The 18897-nt window shown below is 38.2% G+C and overlaps 1 protein-coding gene across 2 annotated transcripts; it reads left to right on the top strand.

The window, feature by feature from the left end:
- Positions 1-48: 48 nt before the first annotated feature.
- Positions 49-17842, top strand: KATNA1 (katanin catalytic subunit A1). 2 transcript variants are annotated; one of them, XM_081141571.1, is made up of 11 exons: positions 49-336; positions 3975-4149; positions 6233-6390; positions 6575-6755; positions 8971-9092; positions 10158-10263; positions 11387-11545; positions 15494-15620; positions 16085-16219; positions 16541-16667; positions 17487-17842. In XM_081141571.1, the coding sequence occupies exons 2-11, from the start codon at positions 3988-3990 to the stop codon at positions 17683-17685; spliced, it is 1476 nt and encodes a 491-aa protein (XP_080997697.1). In that variant the 5' UTR covers positions 49-336; positions 3975-3987; the 3' UTR covers positions 17686-17842. The 2 variants fall into 2 exon arrangements, with proteins under 2 accessions (XP_080997697.1, XP_080997696.1); XM_081141570.1 differs by having other exon boundaries at positions 60-217.
- The last annotated feature ends 1055 nt before the right edge of the window (positions 17843-18897 follow it).

The raw sequence follows: 18897 nt of genomic DNA, 5'->3' as shown, positions 1-18897 counted from the left end.
CGCAGGCGCGCCCCGACCCCGCCTCCGCAGGCCACGCCCACCCCCGGCGCGCGCACGCCGCTCGGCGTCCTCGCTCCCGGGGCGTCGCCCCGCGTGCGCCGGTCGCCGAGGCCATCCCTGGCACCGGAAGTGACCCCGGCGAGTTTGCCTTCAAATTCTTGGTTAGCTGAAGCTTCGCTGGCGGCTGGCGGCGGTTGGACCCGGCGCTGCTGGGACGGTGAGCACTGGCGGGGCGGTTGGGGCTGGGCAGGGCCCCCCTTCCTCGCCCGGAGCCCCGCTCCACCCTGCTCCTCCACCTGTCGGTGGGCGGTTTCCGAGGAGCCTCGGCCTCCGCAGGTGAGTGGTCGCTGGCCTGGTGCTGGAGGGATCCCCGAACCCCATGTCGGGGTCGGTGAGGGACTTAGGGGCCTGCGGTGCGAGACCGCTGCGCATCCTGCCGTGAACCTGCCCGTGCGTGCGCGGAGGTCTTAGGTCCTGGCTGTTGTCGTTGACACCTGTGGCTTAGGTGACGGTCCCCTTACCTGAGGAATCCTGCCCAGCCGGGCCTTGAGGGGAACGCTGTGGTTCCCGTCTCTAGACCTGTGTCATTAGAGAAGGTTCTGGCCAAGAAAACACGTGTTTATTCTCTTTTGACGGCCCTCTCCCGAATCCGTCCACCCTCCCGCCCCAGAAACCCTCACCCTGGAAAAACAACGAATAGGTTAAGGTGTGATAGTGTTGAGGATGTTATTTCTTATTTCGTTTATTCCGGAGCCCTGGAAGTTCATGGCCCTTTTTGTTTAGAGTTGGTATCTTTTAGAAAATTTATCCCTCAAAACATTTGTTTCATATAGTATATTATACGGTGACGAAGTTAGAGATAAGCATGGATCCCTAAGTGCCTTACAGTGGATCATCTCAAACCCTTATGTAAGCTATAGTAATTTTCTCTTTTAACCGCGAAGTGCCACTTTTATATCCGTTACTAACTTCCAAAAGCACAGTGTTGCACCCTTTTCTCTTGAAGGCACTTATTTGTGTCTTCCTCCTTGAAATCAGGCCTTTAGTCACTGCTGAAATCATTCCTAAATGTTTTAGAATGTGTGCGATAGATCTCTGCCACATAGTAACAATGATAGAACACTAAGGTGTCAAGGAAGATTCTTGCAGTGTTCATACAGGCCTAATGTGTCAATGTGCAGCCCTGTTTTCCTTTATGGCCTGTATTATGCCTTTAAAAAAAGACAGTGTCCTTCAACTTTCCAACAGCCCTAGACTATGAAAAGCTACATAAAGTTCCCTTATGGCATTAGTTATTCAAGAAACGTTTACCTTTTATATAGAGTCAGTACTAGACATGCTATCCAGTCTGCAATGGATTCTACATCTTATTGTGAAACTGGTATCACAATTCTGACAGATACCCAGGATTAGAGAATCTTATAGAATTTACTGTATTAACATTGTTGACTTTCTGTTTACAACAATGTTTTGTTTTCTTTCCTTAGCTACTTGACTGGTTAAAAAGATAATGTATCAGATCAAAATGGTCAGTGATGATAATATGCTAAATAGATATTGCTTGTGTTTATTGATATATGGCCTTTAACTTATATTGAAATTGTTATGTTCACTGATTTATTTTTGCACTGTTTAGGGTAAATGTAAAGAAAACTTACTAAATACATATCCATATATGTTGTGGTTTTCTGAGCAGGTTGTTTTTTGGTGTTTTTTCGTGGTCTTCTTGAGAATTTATCATATGATTATAAGAGTAAGAAAAATGGATGCCATGCTATAATTGGTCATGGGTTGCTCATTTATTGTTTATTCATAATCATCAGTGACTGACTGTACATTAACATTATTTATGGTTGCTGTCATATCCTAGATATGTACATTCTGAAAATTGCTTAACATTGTATTGTCACTTTTGAAGTTACACACACTTGCCTTACTGAAATGCCTTAGGAAAATGCATGATTGAGCTTCATCTGTTTTTATTTTAGGACATCAGTTTTGCAGATATTTTTAACATTGATGCTGATTGATTTTTTAGCCTGTGCTAAATAATCTGTACATGTTTCCTGCTACTAAGCAAAGAAAAATACACCTAGAATAAATAAAATATCCCTTTCAGGAAACTACAAGGATCTCAAGGTTTCGTTCCATCTTATTTTTGTCTTCAGTGAAATTCCTCACAACTCAGTAGGTGCTCTGTAAATATTTCTTGAATAAATGACCTATGTAATTATGGTAAAAACTGCAATATAAATGGAACTCTCTCTAAGATTTCTTTAAAAATTAAGTGGGTAAGGTATCCTTTTTAGATGTGAAATAGGGAAGGCCCTTTATTTGTTTTTTAGAAGAGAAGAGGAACCTTAGGATTCAAATATTTTGATCTGTTGCGTGTGTTTTTTTCAGTGTCTTTGGTCACTCCTTTTCCCTAATCCTAGGGGAGAAAAAGACACTTGAAGTCTCTGTAGAGATACCACACCACATGACATATTAAGTTTGCTAGAAATTTTGCAGTAATATTGAGTTTTTAGTGTTTAATTTTTAAAAATTTGTTACTTAAAATTTCATGCTGCATCTTACTTAGTTTTAAAAAATAATGAATTTAGTCATTAGCTAAATCATAAATATTCAAGCCATGTAAGCAAAAGGGTGGTTCTAATAGAATTACGTGAAGGGAAAGTTTTCTGTGAGACCAAGCAGGCATCACCACTTAAGGTTATTGTTCTCTTTAATAACCTGTGTAAATCAAGAGCCTAAATCTTTGGACAGTGTCACTTTTATAAATGTTTTGTTAATTGAACCAGTTGGTAGTGTTTACAGTTCATGGTGGTTAAAATTTGGTCTATAGGCTTTTCTTGAAATATATTCATTTCTTTACATATTGCCAGATACTGTGCTGGGTAGACCCAGTTCCGTCCTGCAGTGTAATTTTAGCAATGATAAGGCTATATTCTTGAAAGCTGGAGAATTGCACAAGTTTACAGTGCTGACATTCATTTAAGAAGAACCATGTCTTTGGCTTAGAGACTACTAAAGGAATGGGAAAAATTATTTTTGTCTAACATTTAATCAACTAAGGGTATTTTGATAATATTTTCAGTAAACATGTTGTTTCTTTGATAACTAAGAATTGTTCACGTCATTTGTTAATGTGGCCTTGGATTGACTTTACATTTTTGTTTGTTAGAAAGAGCCAATTCATTGGCTCCTAAGGAATTTTATCTGACTAGAAAGAAGTATTCATAACACAGAGTGCCTTCAAAGAAGGCCTGGAATGACTTTGGTGCCTTAATTTAGGCTATTGAATCCTGGCCCTCAAAAAAAAAAAAAGAAGACCGCTCATATATAAGTAACAATTTAGATTTTTTTTTTTTTTAAAGTGGGAAAAGGGGAAGAAAGATCAGGAGGAAGTCTAGGGATAGAGAGGAAGAGAGAAAAGACACGAGATGCCTGGTATCCAGGCTTATCCACATCTACTGTATGCCATCCAGCTGGCCCCAGCTGCCCTCTTCTAACACTTGCCCAGACTAGGTGTCACTGTAGGGCATGTAGTTTCAGGGCAGAGGCAGTCCCAGCTCTGGGGTGAGTTGAGGATCAAGGAATGTGAGTGCTGAGAATAAGGAACCGGACAAAGGCAAGAAATCTTAATAGTTAAGACAAAAACTTGGCACTGTTCATTCATTTAAAGATTGAGTATCCGCTGTGTGCCAAGCAGTGTTCTGGGTGCTATAGATATATTAGTAAGTAACAGAGAGCCATGTCCCTGGTCATGGAGGTTTTATTAAGATAGAATATTACAAAAGTGACTCCAGAGAGTTTTTATTTAGATCATGGGTTTTTTTTCTTTTTCTTTTGGATCTCAGATGCCCAGTCTTGTTAGTTTCTGGAGGGAGCCCTAGAAAGTATACTTTTAAAAAACTCTGTAATACTTATTTTTAGGAGACATATAATATGAAATGTTTCTTTCTTTTTCTTAGCTTACAATTGAACATGAGTCTTCTTATGATCAGTGAGAATGTAAAATTGGCTCGTGAATATGCATTGCTGGGAAACTATGACTCCGCAATGGTCTATTATCAGGGAGTTCTTGACCAAATGAACAAATATCTGTACTCAGTCAAAGATACGTACCTCCAGCAGAAGTGGCAACAGGTGAGAAACATGATCTGCGTACTTTTTAAATAGTTTAAGTACTCAGGAAATTTCAATAGATTATCAGTGCTTTTTGCAGTAACACATTGAGTGTATCATTTATTACATGGATTTGATTTTAGTGTTACTTAAAACTTGATTTATTATATTAGTATTAGTCTGTATTTACCATCATCAGTATTATAAGTTCTTTTTAATTATTCTAACGGTTGAGTTTCAACCTATGAACCAGGAGATCGCGGTTCAGTTCCAGTCAGGGCACATGCCCAGGTTGTGGGCTTGATCCCTAGTCAGGGGCATGCAGGAGGCAGCCGATCAATTACTCTCATCGTCGATGTTTCTATCTCTCTCTCCCTCCCTCCCTCTTCCTTCGTCTCTCTGAAATCAATAAAAACATATTTAAAAATAAATAAATAAATAATAAAGTGATGGTTTTCAAATTTTTTTCTAGATCACATTTTTATCTTGTAAAATTAGAGTTGACATTATTAAGCCATTTTCAAAACTGCAGATGACACCTGAGTCTCATAGGTACCATATTTTCTATAGTACATTATAAAGCAGACCATATTTGAATTCCATTTGGGGAACTTTAGTGACTGAAGACCAATAGAAATTTATAGGTGGAAACTGTAGAACTTAAAGGTCCTGTTGAAGGTGGCATTTATAACAAGATTCAGCTATGTCACAGAGGAAAGAAATGTTACAGAAATTGTCTTTTTGAACTGGTCTAGGTAGAATATTATCCCTCAGATTCTACTGAACTGCTTTTTGGATAGTATTTTATATTTGTCCTTAATTTTAAGAGAGAAAAATCCTACCTTTTTTAATGTAACCTCTTTTCCTAAATCTGCCTCTGCATATCCCTGACATTTCCAGAAGGAGAAAATATTTCATTTCATAAGGAATCTTGTTTGTCACTGAAAGACTTTTAAGACCTTTTGTTCTTAGGCCAGAGACTTTTACTTTAAAAGTCTAAGCTTTTATTAAAGATACTTAAGTTATTTAGTTTTAAGATAAAACATTACCAACTTCATTTCAACATTCCATACACACACACACACACACACACACACACACATATACATATACAAAATATATATAGATATATTTTTTGAGTCAAGATAGCTTTTAAAAATATCTTGGTTGTATGTGAATTGAGGCATTTATCTTCTGAAGCCATATTTTTCAAACTAGTGAGTTATGAAATTAGTGGATTCTAATCAGCCTTTAAAGAGTCAAATACGCCCGGCCCGGCGTGGCTCAGCGGTTGAGCATCAACCTAGGATACAGGAGATCGCAGTTCAGTTCCTGGTCAGGGCACATGCCCGGGTTGTGGGCTCCATCCCCAGTCGGAGGCATGCATGAGGCAGCCGATCAATGACTCTCTCATCATTAATGTTTCTATCTCTCTCTCCCTCTCCCTTCCTCTCTCTGAAATCAGTAAAGATATATTTAAAAAAAAAAGAAAAGTAAATAAATAAATAAATAAAAGGTCAAATAGCATAAAAACCCATCAAAGTGCAACTTACCAAAAGTATTATTTTTATCAAACTTAAAGTTACAGCTAACTTTTTGATTTCTTATGCAGTTTGAATGAGAACCACAAGTCAGTAACATGGCTTAATTAGCCAGAATATTTAATTCCTTTTATCAGAATTAATTTTGCAATTGAAAGCAAAGAATTAATGAACCATTATTAAAATTTCAAGAGTATCTTGGTGTGACTTACTGGGTATCTGATGTCAGAATGGAGGTTTCTTTTTTAAAAAATTGATATTTAGAGAGAGGAAGGGCAGGAAAGAGAGAGAAACAGAAACATGGATATGAGACAGAAACGTGGATTGGCCACCTCTGCATGCGCCCCTACCAGGTGTTGAACCTGCAACCTGGGTATGTGCCCCTGACAGGGAATTGAACCCACTACCTTCTGGTGTGCTGAACGATGCTCCAGCTAGCTGAGCCACACCAGCCAGGGCAAAATGGAGGTTTCTAACATCTTTAATACATTGCCCTAGTTTAATTTTAGCAGTGACTTAGTAGTTATAAAAAATTAAAGAGCTGTATTCTCGTTTGAAACCAGGTGTGGCAGGAAATAAATGTGGAAGCTAAACATGTTAAGGATATCATGAAAACATTAGAGAGCTTTAAATTAGACAGCACTCCATTGAAAGCTGCACAGCATGAGCTTCCAGCTTCTGAGGGAGAAGTCTGGTCCTTGCCTGTACCTGTTGAACGAAGGTAAGTGGAGACCTGTTAAGAAACATGCCTTTTGGGGGGGAAAAAAGTTATTCACTCCTATCTTGTGTTCAGTTATTGCCTTGGCTTCTTTAGTTCATAGACTGTTATACACTATTTGTGTTCATCTATATTTGGACCAACTCCAGGGGTTGATTATGATTTTAATGATGTCGTGTTTGATTAGACCCTCACCAGGTCCTAGAAAACGCCAATCTTCTCAAAACAGTGACCCTAAACCACACAGTAACCGTCCAAGTACAACTGTCAGAGTTCACCGTCCATCTGCACACAGTCTTCACAATGACAGGGGAAAAGCTGTTCGTTGTCGGGAAAAGAAAGAACAGAATAAAGGAAGAGAGGAAAAGGTAAATGGTACTGGTTTTCATAAATGAAGAAGTTATTTATTAACTTTAAAAATGAAGACCATACATATTTTGATCATTTTTAGTCATTAAAAGTGCCAGACTGTGGCAGCTCTCTCCTTGGGCCCGGAAGTCGCTAGAGTGGCTCACAGAACTCAGGAAAACAGTTTACGTACTAGATTACTGGTATATTACAAAGGATACAGCTCAGAAACAAGCCAGATTTTTAACTCTTTTAATTGAGACAGTGGATTTGGATTTTGTGTATATAATTTTGCTGGCTTTTAAAATAACTAGTTTTAAACCCAGGGACTTATGTCCTGATTAATTGTCCATGTTCGACTTCATTTTGCGCATCAAAAAGAAGTCTAAATTTTTTTAACCTCTCTGCTGCTTTCTTTTACCTCCTGGTAGCTGTTAGTATTTTTACTTAGAGCAAGTTATTGCATTAAAGGAAATTGTACTAGTTCAGCTAATTCCATACTAAAAATGTCAACATTTGAAGTTCCATAACTTCTCTTTTCCTGACCTGTTATAGAATCTTTTCTCCTTTCTGCCTCACTTACATTTGTTTTTCTTTGTCTGCAGACATTCCCTCAACCCTGTGTTCTGTGGGGGAAAGGAAAGCGAGAACTAGAAAGTGCCTTCCATGTGTGTCTTCCTGGGCTTACAGTGTACATTTCCATAGCCAGGGACAGTGTCTTCTTTCTACCCCACAGCTGCTAGCACAGAACAGATTCTTCATAGATATCTCTGAATGAATAACAACTTCATAAATACTTAGAGGAAAAGATAACCTCCTCTTTAAATGTTAAACAATGCCTTCCTTGTATCTTTTATGTTAGTCTTGGATACTGAGTAGTCTGTAAATTGTGAGACAGATGCTTGTTTGCTCATCCAGTGTAAGACTTTGAATATCATAAATATTGGTTAAGTCTAGACATTAATACTGACTGTAGACAGCACTGTTGACAGATCATCACATTATGGGCAAAAAAAATGTTACGTAGATGGAACAGTGATCCTAGTGAAAGATCGAGTAAGTGATTATTTACACTAATGCAGAGTTTCATAGATTTCCATAGCTCATAAACTTTGTAAGTGTCTCAGTAATTTTTTCACAGCACTTCTAGGAAAAGAATTCTTACTCATTTATGAAGAAGTTAGGTACAGAGAACTTTGTGTATGTCCTATCAACACCTATTGGACACTGTAGCGCTTCTCACACCCTGGAGTCAGAGTGGACACGCTACTTGTGTTCCTCTTCGACATTATAGCTTTCATCACAGCAACGGCCAAAAACCTAGCTTTCCAAAACATGGCATTTCTGAAAGGAATGTAGCAGTGTTTATGTAGAAACTGAACTGCTTCGAGCTGGTAGTTCATCCATTGTTCAGCAGATGTTGCCGTGCTTTCCTCAAAACTTTTAAATATCAAATGGGGACATCTGTAATACTGTCAACAAGTTTTAAACTTTTTAAAAATATTTCTCAGTGCCCTGTGAGTTTGCCATCGTGCCCTGGAATACTTTAGTATATATTTGGGATCTGTGTGCCTGATGACTTCATCACAGGACGGGAGGGAATCTCACCTAAGGACTGAGATGCCTCTTGGAGGCAGGTGGGAACAGTGAGAAGGGATGTTTTAGGAGCATTGATAAGGACTGAGTACGTGGTTAAAGGTTGAGCCAGAGTCTTAGCTGAATAATCCATCTGTCTTTAACCTTATCATCAGTTCATGTGCATAGTATTTTTATTTTTAACACCGTTACCATACTTTTTATATAAAAATAATAATTGAGTATGAAATTCTGATGTAAATGTAAAAGGATAACTTCTAGTCTTTGATTCTGCCCTTATTACTTGTACTATTATACTAGCTTTTGAAAAAATATCACTTGAGTCCAGTCTTTGTTTCTGACTCACAGAAACAAAATATCATTTTTATTATTTTTTTTAAATTAAATTTAATTTTATTTCATTTTAATATATCTTTATTGATTTCAGAGAGAGGAAAGGAGAGGGAGAGAGAGAGAAGCATCAATAATGAGAGAGTCATTGATCGAGCCCACAACCCGCGGGCATGTGCCCTGACCGGGAATCGAACCCTGATCGCCTGGATCCTAGGTCGAAGCTCAACCGCTGAGCTGTGCCTGGTCGGGCCAAAATATAATTATTGAGTCAATCAAAAACACTTATTTTTTTTCCTCTTGATGTAGAACAAATCACCTGGCGCAGTTCCAGAACCAGAGACCAATAAATTTGATAGCACTGGGTATGATAAGGACTTAGTAGAAGCTTTGGAAAGAGATATAATTTCTCAGAATCCCAACGTTCGATGGTAAGTTAAAATAATTGGGTTCTGTGGATGCTTTTTGGGATAGAAAATGGAGCAGGTGTGGGCATGCACTGAAGATCAGTCCTCAGGGATAGAACCAGAGTCCGTACCATGGGAGTGTGATGTATAATGAAAAACTCCACTTCAGGCTGTACCAGTGTTTTGTCTGAGACTTTTTAATTTAATAAAATAAATAATAAATTAATTTTTTATTAAATAAAAAATCTTAATACAAAATGGGAATAAGATCCCAGAAATGTCATCTTCTTTTGGGACATCCTCTAGTGGTGAAATGGCAGTGATGCTTTTGCATGCGCATTGCTTGTTACCTGTATGCTTGTCTAGTACATGCTGTTTTTATTTCCTATTATTTAGAGCAGTGGTTTTCGACTTTATTAATATTATATCTAATCAAAGAACTGTAATTTATCACAGTGAGTTACAAAAGCTCCCTTTTTCATGAAGTTAAGTACGTTCTGTTATATATATTGTTAAAACCTGATTATATTATTTTTAGGTATGGTTTTGGGGATATTTTAAAAATATTTTTGGCATTTGCTGTTTATGCAGTGACCATCTATTTTCATTAAAATTACCATGTGTGCGATAGTGGTGGTGGTAGTAATCTTGTGCTTGGAGATGGCTTCATAGCAGTCTCTCTGATACCCTTTAACCTTGGTGTCTGCCTCTTGCAGGGTTGAGGTGAAGCAGCAGCTTTGCAGCCCGTCTCTGCTTTATGCCCTTTTTATTCTTTATGGGTTTGTCAGTGGGCTTATCGTTTCTAAATCATGGAGTTTATGGAATGAGCGTCATTGATGAGAGCAGGAATTTAAAATAATACTCGAGTGGGCCTGTAGACCTGTGTTCTCATTTGCCAAGCTGAGAATCATCACTGACAAAAACGGAAAGTACAGATTGTGCTCTTTCTAGGTACTGGTTGTCTGGCTGCATCGCAGTATCTTAGTTCACTGGTGCCAAGAGAGAGGCTTGACATTCTGTCAGCAATGTCAAATCACGTGCTTCCAGTGGTTTTCTAAGAGGTAGTTGATAAAATATCTTTTTTTTTAGGGATGATATTGCTGATTTGGTAGAAGCTAAAAAGTTGCTTAAGGAAGCTGTGGTGTTACCAATGTGGATGCCAGAATTCTTTAAGGGCATCAGGAGACCATGGAAAGTAAGTTTATTACTGTTATGGCATTGTCAAAGTGGTGGCCAGTACATTGCTATAAAAGCCAATATTTATCTGTATTAGGTGAAGTGAGGGGAGATAGTAGTAGAGTAGGTAAAGAAAATTTAAATTAAAAACTGTATGTTGTGTTATTCAGAATTTTGAGTAGACCAAAAGCTATTTCAAGGTTCCCAGAATAATAAATAAGTACAGTATGATTGTGGAAAGTTAGACACGTAGCAGATTTAGAATGAGCTTGTATTCGCAAATGTGAACAAGTTGCCCAATGCAAAAACACTCCATTTTATGTGTCATGTTGCAAACTTGGATCCTGTTCTTAAGAAATTAAAACTTACTTGCATCTAATGCAGATATTTTTCTTAAGAAATGAGACATATCTATAATGAGGACTTTTTTCTTTTTTTTAAATATATCTTTATTGATTTCAGAGAGAGGAAGGGAGAGGGAGAGATAGAAACACCAATGGTGAGAGAGTCTTCATTGATCGGCTGCCTCCTGCACGCCCCCGGCGGGATTGAACCCACAACCTGGGCATGTGCCCTGACTGGGAATTGAACCGCGATCTCCTGGATCCTAGGTTGATGCTCAACCGCTGAGCCACGCCCAGCTGGGCTAATGAGAGCTTTTTAAAGTTATGGGTCGATCTGAAAAGAGACTGTCAAAAAAACTTTCTTGGATTTGGAAAATGTGCTAATAGTTAAGCACTTATTAATTTTAAGTCTTTAAGGGATAGGCAAAATACAAAATTATAGACATTCTTTGAGTACAGATATGTAAAAAAACAAAACTAATTTATTTGAGCAAAAAGACAGCAGAAAATATATCCAGATACTAACAATATCTGTGTTAGGGTATGATATTGTAATATCCGTATTATAATATTGATTATATTTTTTCTCATTGCTGAGTTACAGATTTTTAATAATGTTATACTTTTGTAATGGACAAGGTAAATTTATGATAAAGTATACTTCTGTTTACCTTTCTATTTGTCTTTTGTCTTAATATTATATGTAAGTTGGTTGAAAATGGATCCTTAGTAAGGGAATTCTTGTGATTTAGACAATGGCAGATAAATCCTTCATTTATGCTGTTATATTCCCAACAGGGAGTGTTGATGGTTGGCCCACCTGGCACGGGAAAGACCCTCCTTGCTAAAGCAGTAGCTACAGAATGCAAGACAACATTCTTCAATGTCTCTTCGTCAACGCTCACTTCTAAATACAGAGGAGAGTCTGAGAAGCTTGTTCGTCTTCTGTTCGAAATGGTGAGTGTTTGAGATAGCTCTGATTCTTTGCCCTCTAAAAGGGGAGAAAGTGAGTTGTAACTGTCTCCAGTGTGTAGACTAGCTATGCAGAAGGGAGTCGTGCCCAGAACACGACTCCTGTGCCCTTGAAGCTAGAATCCTTTACTAATAACCGGAGCTGCTCTCTGTCCCCTTTCCTCTGGAGGAAAAGCCATCTCTGTTAGCTTGGGCATGCTCACATTTTGGGATCTGCCTTACTAATCTGCAATAGGAATTTGAAATTATGTTTATAAAACTAGTAGGCTTAGTTATAATATGGTAAATGCAGTATGATAACAATAATGCAGAAGAGTGAAAATCATAAGTAGTTGTGGAACTTAGATCGCCTCAGTCTATGAGCTATACCAAATACCCCGAGTTTAATGACCCAGGCTTCGGCTTAAGTTCTTTGCTCCTATTTTGAGTTTCTTTTGTGTTCTTCCATTCCCGCTAATCTGAGTATCAGTAGGAGAAATGTAATTTAACAAGTTCTGGTAGAGTATTTGGGTTGAGTTCAGTAGACTTTGCTAAGTTTTACTGATTATTTTAGTAATGCCTCATTTAAGAAATAGTGTAATTATAAGAGTGAGGACACAGGCTTATTTGTACAGTGACGAAGACTTGCGTTCTTACTCTTAGTGTGGAGGAACCTGGACCATGCTAATATTACACCAGACCTTCCTTCCTAGGCTTGGAGTAAAACGAAACAGGCAAGCAGATATCCTCACAACTTCAGGTGGTTTATTTTCTTACATAGGCTTCTTCTGGTTTCAATTCCTGTTTTATTTCTCCTTCAACTTTGAAAATTCATTAGGCGGGCTGCCTAGACCACAGTAGGACTCTAATGAACCTCTGAGATCATTTTGAAAAATTAGTTTTCCCTTAGCTTCTGGGGGGGAAAAATTATATTGCTAGTGTTCCAGAATAACCAGGCCTTTAAAAAATGTAAGCTGAAGAGAGTGAATGGCTAAGCGTGGGGGTCATTAGTCAGGTGGCATGGGTTCAGACCCCGCCACTGTCACTTTCCTGGCTGGCTAATGGGGCACATTCCTTTACTGCTCCTCAGCTGATTTATCTGTAAGAACAAGCCAGTAATATAGGACCTACCCCTGTAATGTTCAGTGGGTGAGACAAGCTAATATAGGTAAATGGCTTAATACAGAGCCTAATATATAAGGTGTCATAGATATTAGCTGTTGCTTTTTATGAATTATATGTTTTCTAATGTAGGGTATATATTCAAGAAAACTGACCATTTTCTTCTATAGGGGGAAGCCTCTGACAGAGTGCTAATTTGCATTATTTTGTATAGTGAGGTTTATGAAGCCCTCTCCAACAGCTATTTTTCACTGGCTTCCCTGGTGTTACCATCGTTAAGTCAGTCCCTGTTTATCTGAGTTTGCTGCTTTGATTGTGCATTGAGCAGTGGCTCTATCAGAAACCAGCACCTGCAGCATGGAGCTTCTGCCTCTGTGGCTTTCGGTTAGCGTTCATATTTGAAACCAGCTCGATATTCTTGATCATAGACTATCTTAAGGAGTTAAACTGTACTACTTTTTATATCTTTGTTTTGACTGCTCTGTAGGCGATTTCCTTTGAGTACCCACCTTCCACCCCCCAGAAACTCTCAAAGTGAGCAAATTAAATAAGGCCACTTAAATATTATTTTAAAATGTCTAGGATTTTTATATGACATGCTAACAAACGTATACAAAAACTAGATTTAACTGTATAATTTTTGTTGTATTGTCAAGAACTTCCAAGCGTCAGAAACCTAATCAAATGAGTTTAAACAAAAAGAATAATCTATTGGGTCAGGTAACTGGGAATTTTCAGAAGTTACGTTTTAGATTTTTAGGCCTAACAGGATCCTGCAATTCAGATGTCCTCAGAAATGTCTCTGACTTGTGGCTGTTTAGCTCTGTTATAGGCAGGTCTGTGTGGTGGCTAAGATAGCCACCAGAGGCTTACGCCTTCTTTTTAGTACCTTTATGGTGATCCCAGAGAAACTAGCCCTCATTGCCCAGTTCCAGCAAAGTTCCAGGGATTAATGTTTGGCCTATTTGAGTCATGTGCCCATGCTTGACCCCATCATTTTGGTGAGAGAATTAGTGACTTGAGTGGCCCCTGGAATTCTGATTTAGCATCTTTAGTGGAATAAGAATGAAAAGGGATGATTTATGAATGAAAAAGAGAGCTTCTCTTACCAGAAGGTGGCAAAGCAATTGGTGTCCAGTCCACATCTCTCTATGGTACTCTCCCAGGTCATCTGAAGCCGATGGTGTGCCACACAGCCTCTGCTCTAAGTCAGGGCAGGTTATTCCACACACCCTCAGAATTTAGGAAGAACCAGTCTAGTAGCTTTTACGTGGTGTGGCAATAGATTGAAATTTAATTTTTGTCAATGTAGATAGATGGTTTCTAGCTAGAATTTCAACTGAAAATTTTTTTTTTTTCTTTTCCTCTTTCTTGAAAAGTACAAAAACTTTTCTACATGGTACCTAAAACCCAAGTAAGGGTGCTTTATTAAAAATGAAATTATCCCTTTGGAGGGTAGAGATGATTTAGGATTCAGATTTTCAATTAGAAAAGAGATTTAAATATTATGATTTTCCAAGTGAACATACTAAAACTAAAGCCACACTTTGGAGGCACAGTGCTTTCAACAGCTGATGCCTCGTAAAGGATATTGGACTATAACCTCATGTCCCAAAAGAATTGGCAGACTTAGTACAATTGCATGCTCAAGTCTGTAATGCTCACTTGCCATTGTGGACTTCTATTTTTAGAAAAGCCTTTAACTTGCTGTTTGTTCACTCAAGCTCTGTTTTGAGAAATATCTGTCATCACTTAGGTTCTAATTTTCTTGTGCAGTGATTCTTTAAGTTTGGATATTTCATTTAAAAAATGATTAAACTTCTTTAGTTACTGTAATAAATTGCTTCTTCAGACTCAACAGAAAGGTGATACTGTTAAGTCTTACACAGCTATTTACTAGATTAATACTTGGCCTACTCTATTTAATGGATGGGGATCAGTTCTTTCCCTTTCTTTGGTTTGAAGAAGAAATTTAAGGTATAAAAATAAACTTGGGAGATGTTATTCAGCTATAAAATGGAATGAAGTACTGTACATGCTACAGTGTAGATGAACATTGAAAACACTATGCTAAGTGAAAGAAGCCAGACACAAAAGGCTACATCTTGTATGATCCCATTTATTCAAAATGTCCAGAATAGGCAAATCCATAGTGTAGAGACAGAAAGCAAATTAGTGATTGCCAGGAGTTAGGGGAAGGGAAATACGGGCTTTTTGGGGCAATGAAAATATTCTGGAATTTGATAGTGGTGATGGTTGCATAACATTGTGAATATACTAAATTGTACAACTTAAAGTGGTTTAAATGGTAAATTGTATGTGAATTTTATTTAAAAAAAAAAACTTGGGCAGTATAAACTCACTCTTCTAGTTGACAACTTAAGAGGATTTTTAAAAGTACTTGTCATATGAACAATGGCAATTAGAATTTCTTAGAGGGAATCTATGTAATTTTATTTAAGATAATGGTTTCATTTAACCAAAATTTTCTTCTAGAACTTCAGAACACTTAACCAGTATCTAAATGTCTTCCCATCAGTTTATTCATATTTTTGTAGTACACAGGATAATCCTGTATTTATATCACTCATAAGCAAATATGTATCATTGTAGTATTTAAAGGCCAAAAAAAATGCCATGTGATGTTTTAGGGTCAGTCAGTGTTACTAGAAACTGTCTTTTAGCTGTTCCAGTCCTGTCCTCTCCCCTCCATCCAGGACAAGAGGGAGAGGTGCACAGTGTGGCAGACTCCTCAGCTGTCTTCTGGTTGCTAAGCTGTAGGTTACTTTTAAATGAAATAAAAACGTGGTGTTGCATGGTTTCTTTCTTTAGGCTCGATTTTATTCTCCAGCCACCATATTTATTGATGAGATTGATTCCATTTGTAGTCGCAGAGGGACTTCTGAAGAGCACGAGGCAAGCAGGAGGGTGAAAGCCGAGCTGCTGGTTCAAATGGATGGTAGGCATGTGTATATGCATGAACTGACCAAGTGTGGTGCTAACCCACACAGCTTCCAGTGACTAGAGGGGCTGGCGGGTGGGTCCTGGAGTTTAACGTCATCACACTGGGTGCACTGACAGTGGAGTCATGCCAGAAATAAGGGCTACCACAGGGCACCCTTTGGCATATACACTGATCTATTTTTAGCCATGCGGTTGAAATAAATGCAGATAAATTGGCCTTAGAGAGGGATATGTGTGCTTTTGAAAATGAGCTGGTCTTTTAAATCTATTTTGAGTCATATTTTTTGCATACTACAAGAACTCATTTTTCTTGGACCAAAGTTTACATATGTACTAGTTTTAGAAGTTTTAAGGAGGCTTCATGATTATACTACCTTGTAATGTGCTAAACATTTGATGATCATTAAGTAGTTGAGCTTTAGTGTATCTTAGTATTTTTCTCTCTCCTTACCCTTTTAGGTGTTGGAGGTGCTTCTGAAAATGATGACCCTTCCAAAATGGTTATGGTTCTGGCAGCAACTAATTTTCCCTGGGATATTGATGAGGCTTTAAGACGACGTCTTGAAAAAAGAATCTATATTCCGTTACCATCAGGTATCTTCATGTGAATCTTGTCAGAAAGCTCACGTTAACACTTCAGTCATTTTTCTTAGAAATTTTAAATTTTGGTATTAACTTTCCTTAAAGAGACAAATGTGGGATGTTTTTCCTTATATTAACTGGCTTGGGTATATCGAGAGCCTGAAATCTTGATACTAGGAAATTTCAAATTCAGTGAGGAGCAGCTCTTAAGTTTTTAAGCAGATGAACTCTGAGACTTGTTAAACAACTTGTCACACAAAGTGGACTTGAGAAAAAGTAATACACTGTGTTTATGTTGAAATCTAACATTTTAAAATTTGTTTCTACCATTAGCAAAAGGCAGGGAGGAGCTATTACGAATAAGTCTACGTGAGCTGGAACTGGCTGATGATGTTGACCTTGCACGTATAGCAGAAAACATGGAAGGTTACTCAGGTGCGGACATTACCAACGTATGCAGGTATGAATTATTTTGGAAGCATAGGTTTTCGTGGGTCTAAACTTGTATTATGAAGTTTTTATGTCAAGTTAAGATAAAGAATAATGACACACTTTATAGTCTACAGTCAAAGACACAAGTTCTGGTATTTCGTGTTAGCAGGTGCTGGTAAGATACTGGGGTATCTTACATGTCAGTGGAGTCTGCAGTTCACTTGAAAACTACAAATTCAAGAAGCTAATGTTAGAACAATGGGTGTAAGGTAGAAAATCTGTAATTACGTGGATTAGAACAGTTAATGTTGGTGCAGTCGTTGAGTACACTGCCATGTCGGAAACGTAACTGTAAAATAGTTGATGTGGCATCCCCAGAGTAGTCTTGTTTTCAGTGAACGTGTTCTATAGGTGGTGGCAATAGCAGTAAAAGGGACAAGTCTCCCTCCAGGCCAGCCAAGTCATAAATTTTGTCCTAATCTAAGTATTAGCGCAGTTGCTTTAGTAAGGTACTTGATTACATTAGCTTCCTCCTCTAAAGCAAGTCTGTCAGGTAGGGCTAGCGCACGGATTAGTGGTAGTGTGGACTGTATAAAGCAGCCACATGTTGCCATCCCTTTGCATAAATGGGGGCTGCTAAAAAGAATAAAATTGGTGAAAGGAAAGAGGTACTTAAATTAGAAGTTTCTCCTTAAGAAAAAAAAAGCACTAAGTACAGAGGGGAAAGAAGAAACCACCTAACTGGGTCAGTTAGCTTTTCCTACACATGTAGGGAATATATAACTTTCTAGCTGACAGACTTTCACACTCAATCAAAATATCACTTTGTTTTTAATTTAAAACCTAGGGATGCATCCTTGATGGCAATGAGAAGGCGTATTGAAGGTTTGACCCCAGAAGAAATCCGAAATCTTTCAAGAGAAGAAATGCACATGCCCACAACTATGGAGGACTTTGAAATAGCTTTAAAAAAGGTTTCTAAGTCAGTATCTGCTGCAGACATTGAAAGATATGAGAAATGGATATTAGAATTTGGATCATGCTAATTCTCACATGTAAACTGGGAGAAACCTGCCTTAAGTGTTTGAATAATTAAATGTAGTATTTCATTGCACCGAGTGCTATATTTTTTTAAACTTTCATAATGGTAAAATTTTTTTTTAAAAAACATGATTCTGAATAAAGGCAATTTTTTAAAGCTGCAAGCAATTTGTTTTACTTTAGCATTACCTGATTTCTTTCACTTACCACAAGTGTTGCAACACTTGTTACTTAGTTTGGAAACTCTGTAATATGCACTTCTAAGTACACTATTTCCCACTGTCTATGGCTGCTCTTCTAGGAAATAAGACTGACTCTAGCTCCTTGGGTGCCAGTGGAAAACTGAAAATTCCGGAACATTTTTACACAAGTAGCCAACTGAAACACGAACCACACCCAGTGTGCCTTCCCGCCTGCCTTGTGTTGTGGTAGCTTCCCTCCATTTCCTGGGAGGTCATTAAAGACCACTCATTTTACTATGCCTGTAAAAGGCAAAAAAGTACATCCATGTACAACGGTGCCCCACCTCATCCTGCCTGCATGAGGGGCTGCCCTACGGGCAGGTACACTTCTAAGCCTGCTCACTGTATTCTAACGAAGCTCACTGACTTACTCGCTCATGGATACTAAGCATAATTAACAATTGATAATGTAAATTAATAAATGAAATACAAGTAAATGCTATAATTTTAGGTAAGATATCTCTTTCTGATTACTTGTAAAAGAAAAAAAACCTTATTGTATCATCTAAACCATAGAAAACAGAGCCTCAAGAAGACTGAGTGCCTTGCCATGGTCCCAGTCTCACTGTTGAGAAAAGACAGGAAAGGAACCTGCTGGCTGTAGAGCCCATACCCGCCAACTAACTGCACAGCCTCCTACACTGTTACTGCCAGAATTGACAAGCTCATGCTGCGTGGGTGAAATAAGGTCCTGGCATCACCTGGACTCAGAACTGGTGATTTCTAGCAACTTGGAGAGGAGGGACAGAAAGAAAAAGTGTGAGTAGCTGGGTGACTTTGGATCTAAATTATATGCTATTATTTAATCTATAATATGGAGATAGTACATTTCACAGGGCTGTTTTAATTCCTTATTAACAACAGGCAAAATGAAACACCGCTCCTTCACTCTAGTACCTGCTATTCTTCCCCTATACATCCGTATCTATTTAGCCTAAATATAAAGTGGCTTTAAAAACCAGCCATAACTTTCTT

This window comes from Miniopterus schreibersii (genome assembly GCF_964146895.1).
Source record: "Miniopterus schreibersii genome assembly, chromosome: 6".
Taxonomy (NCBI): Eukaryota; Metazoa; Chordata; class Mammalia; order Chiroptera; family Miniopteridae; genus Miniopterus; species Miniopterus schreibersii.
The sequence above is the reverse complement of the archived record's forward strand: the minus strand, read 5'-3'. Positions and strand labels throughout refer to the sequence as shown.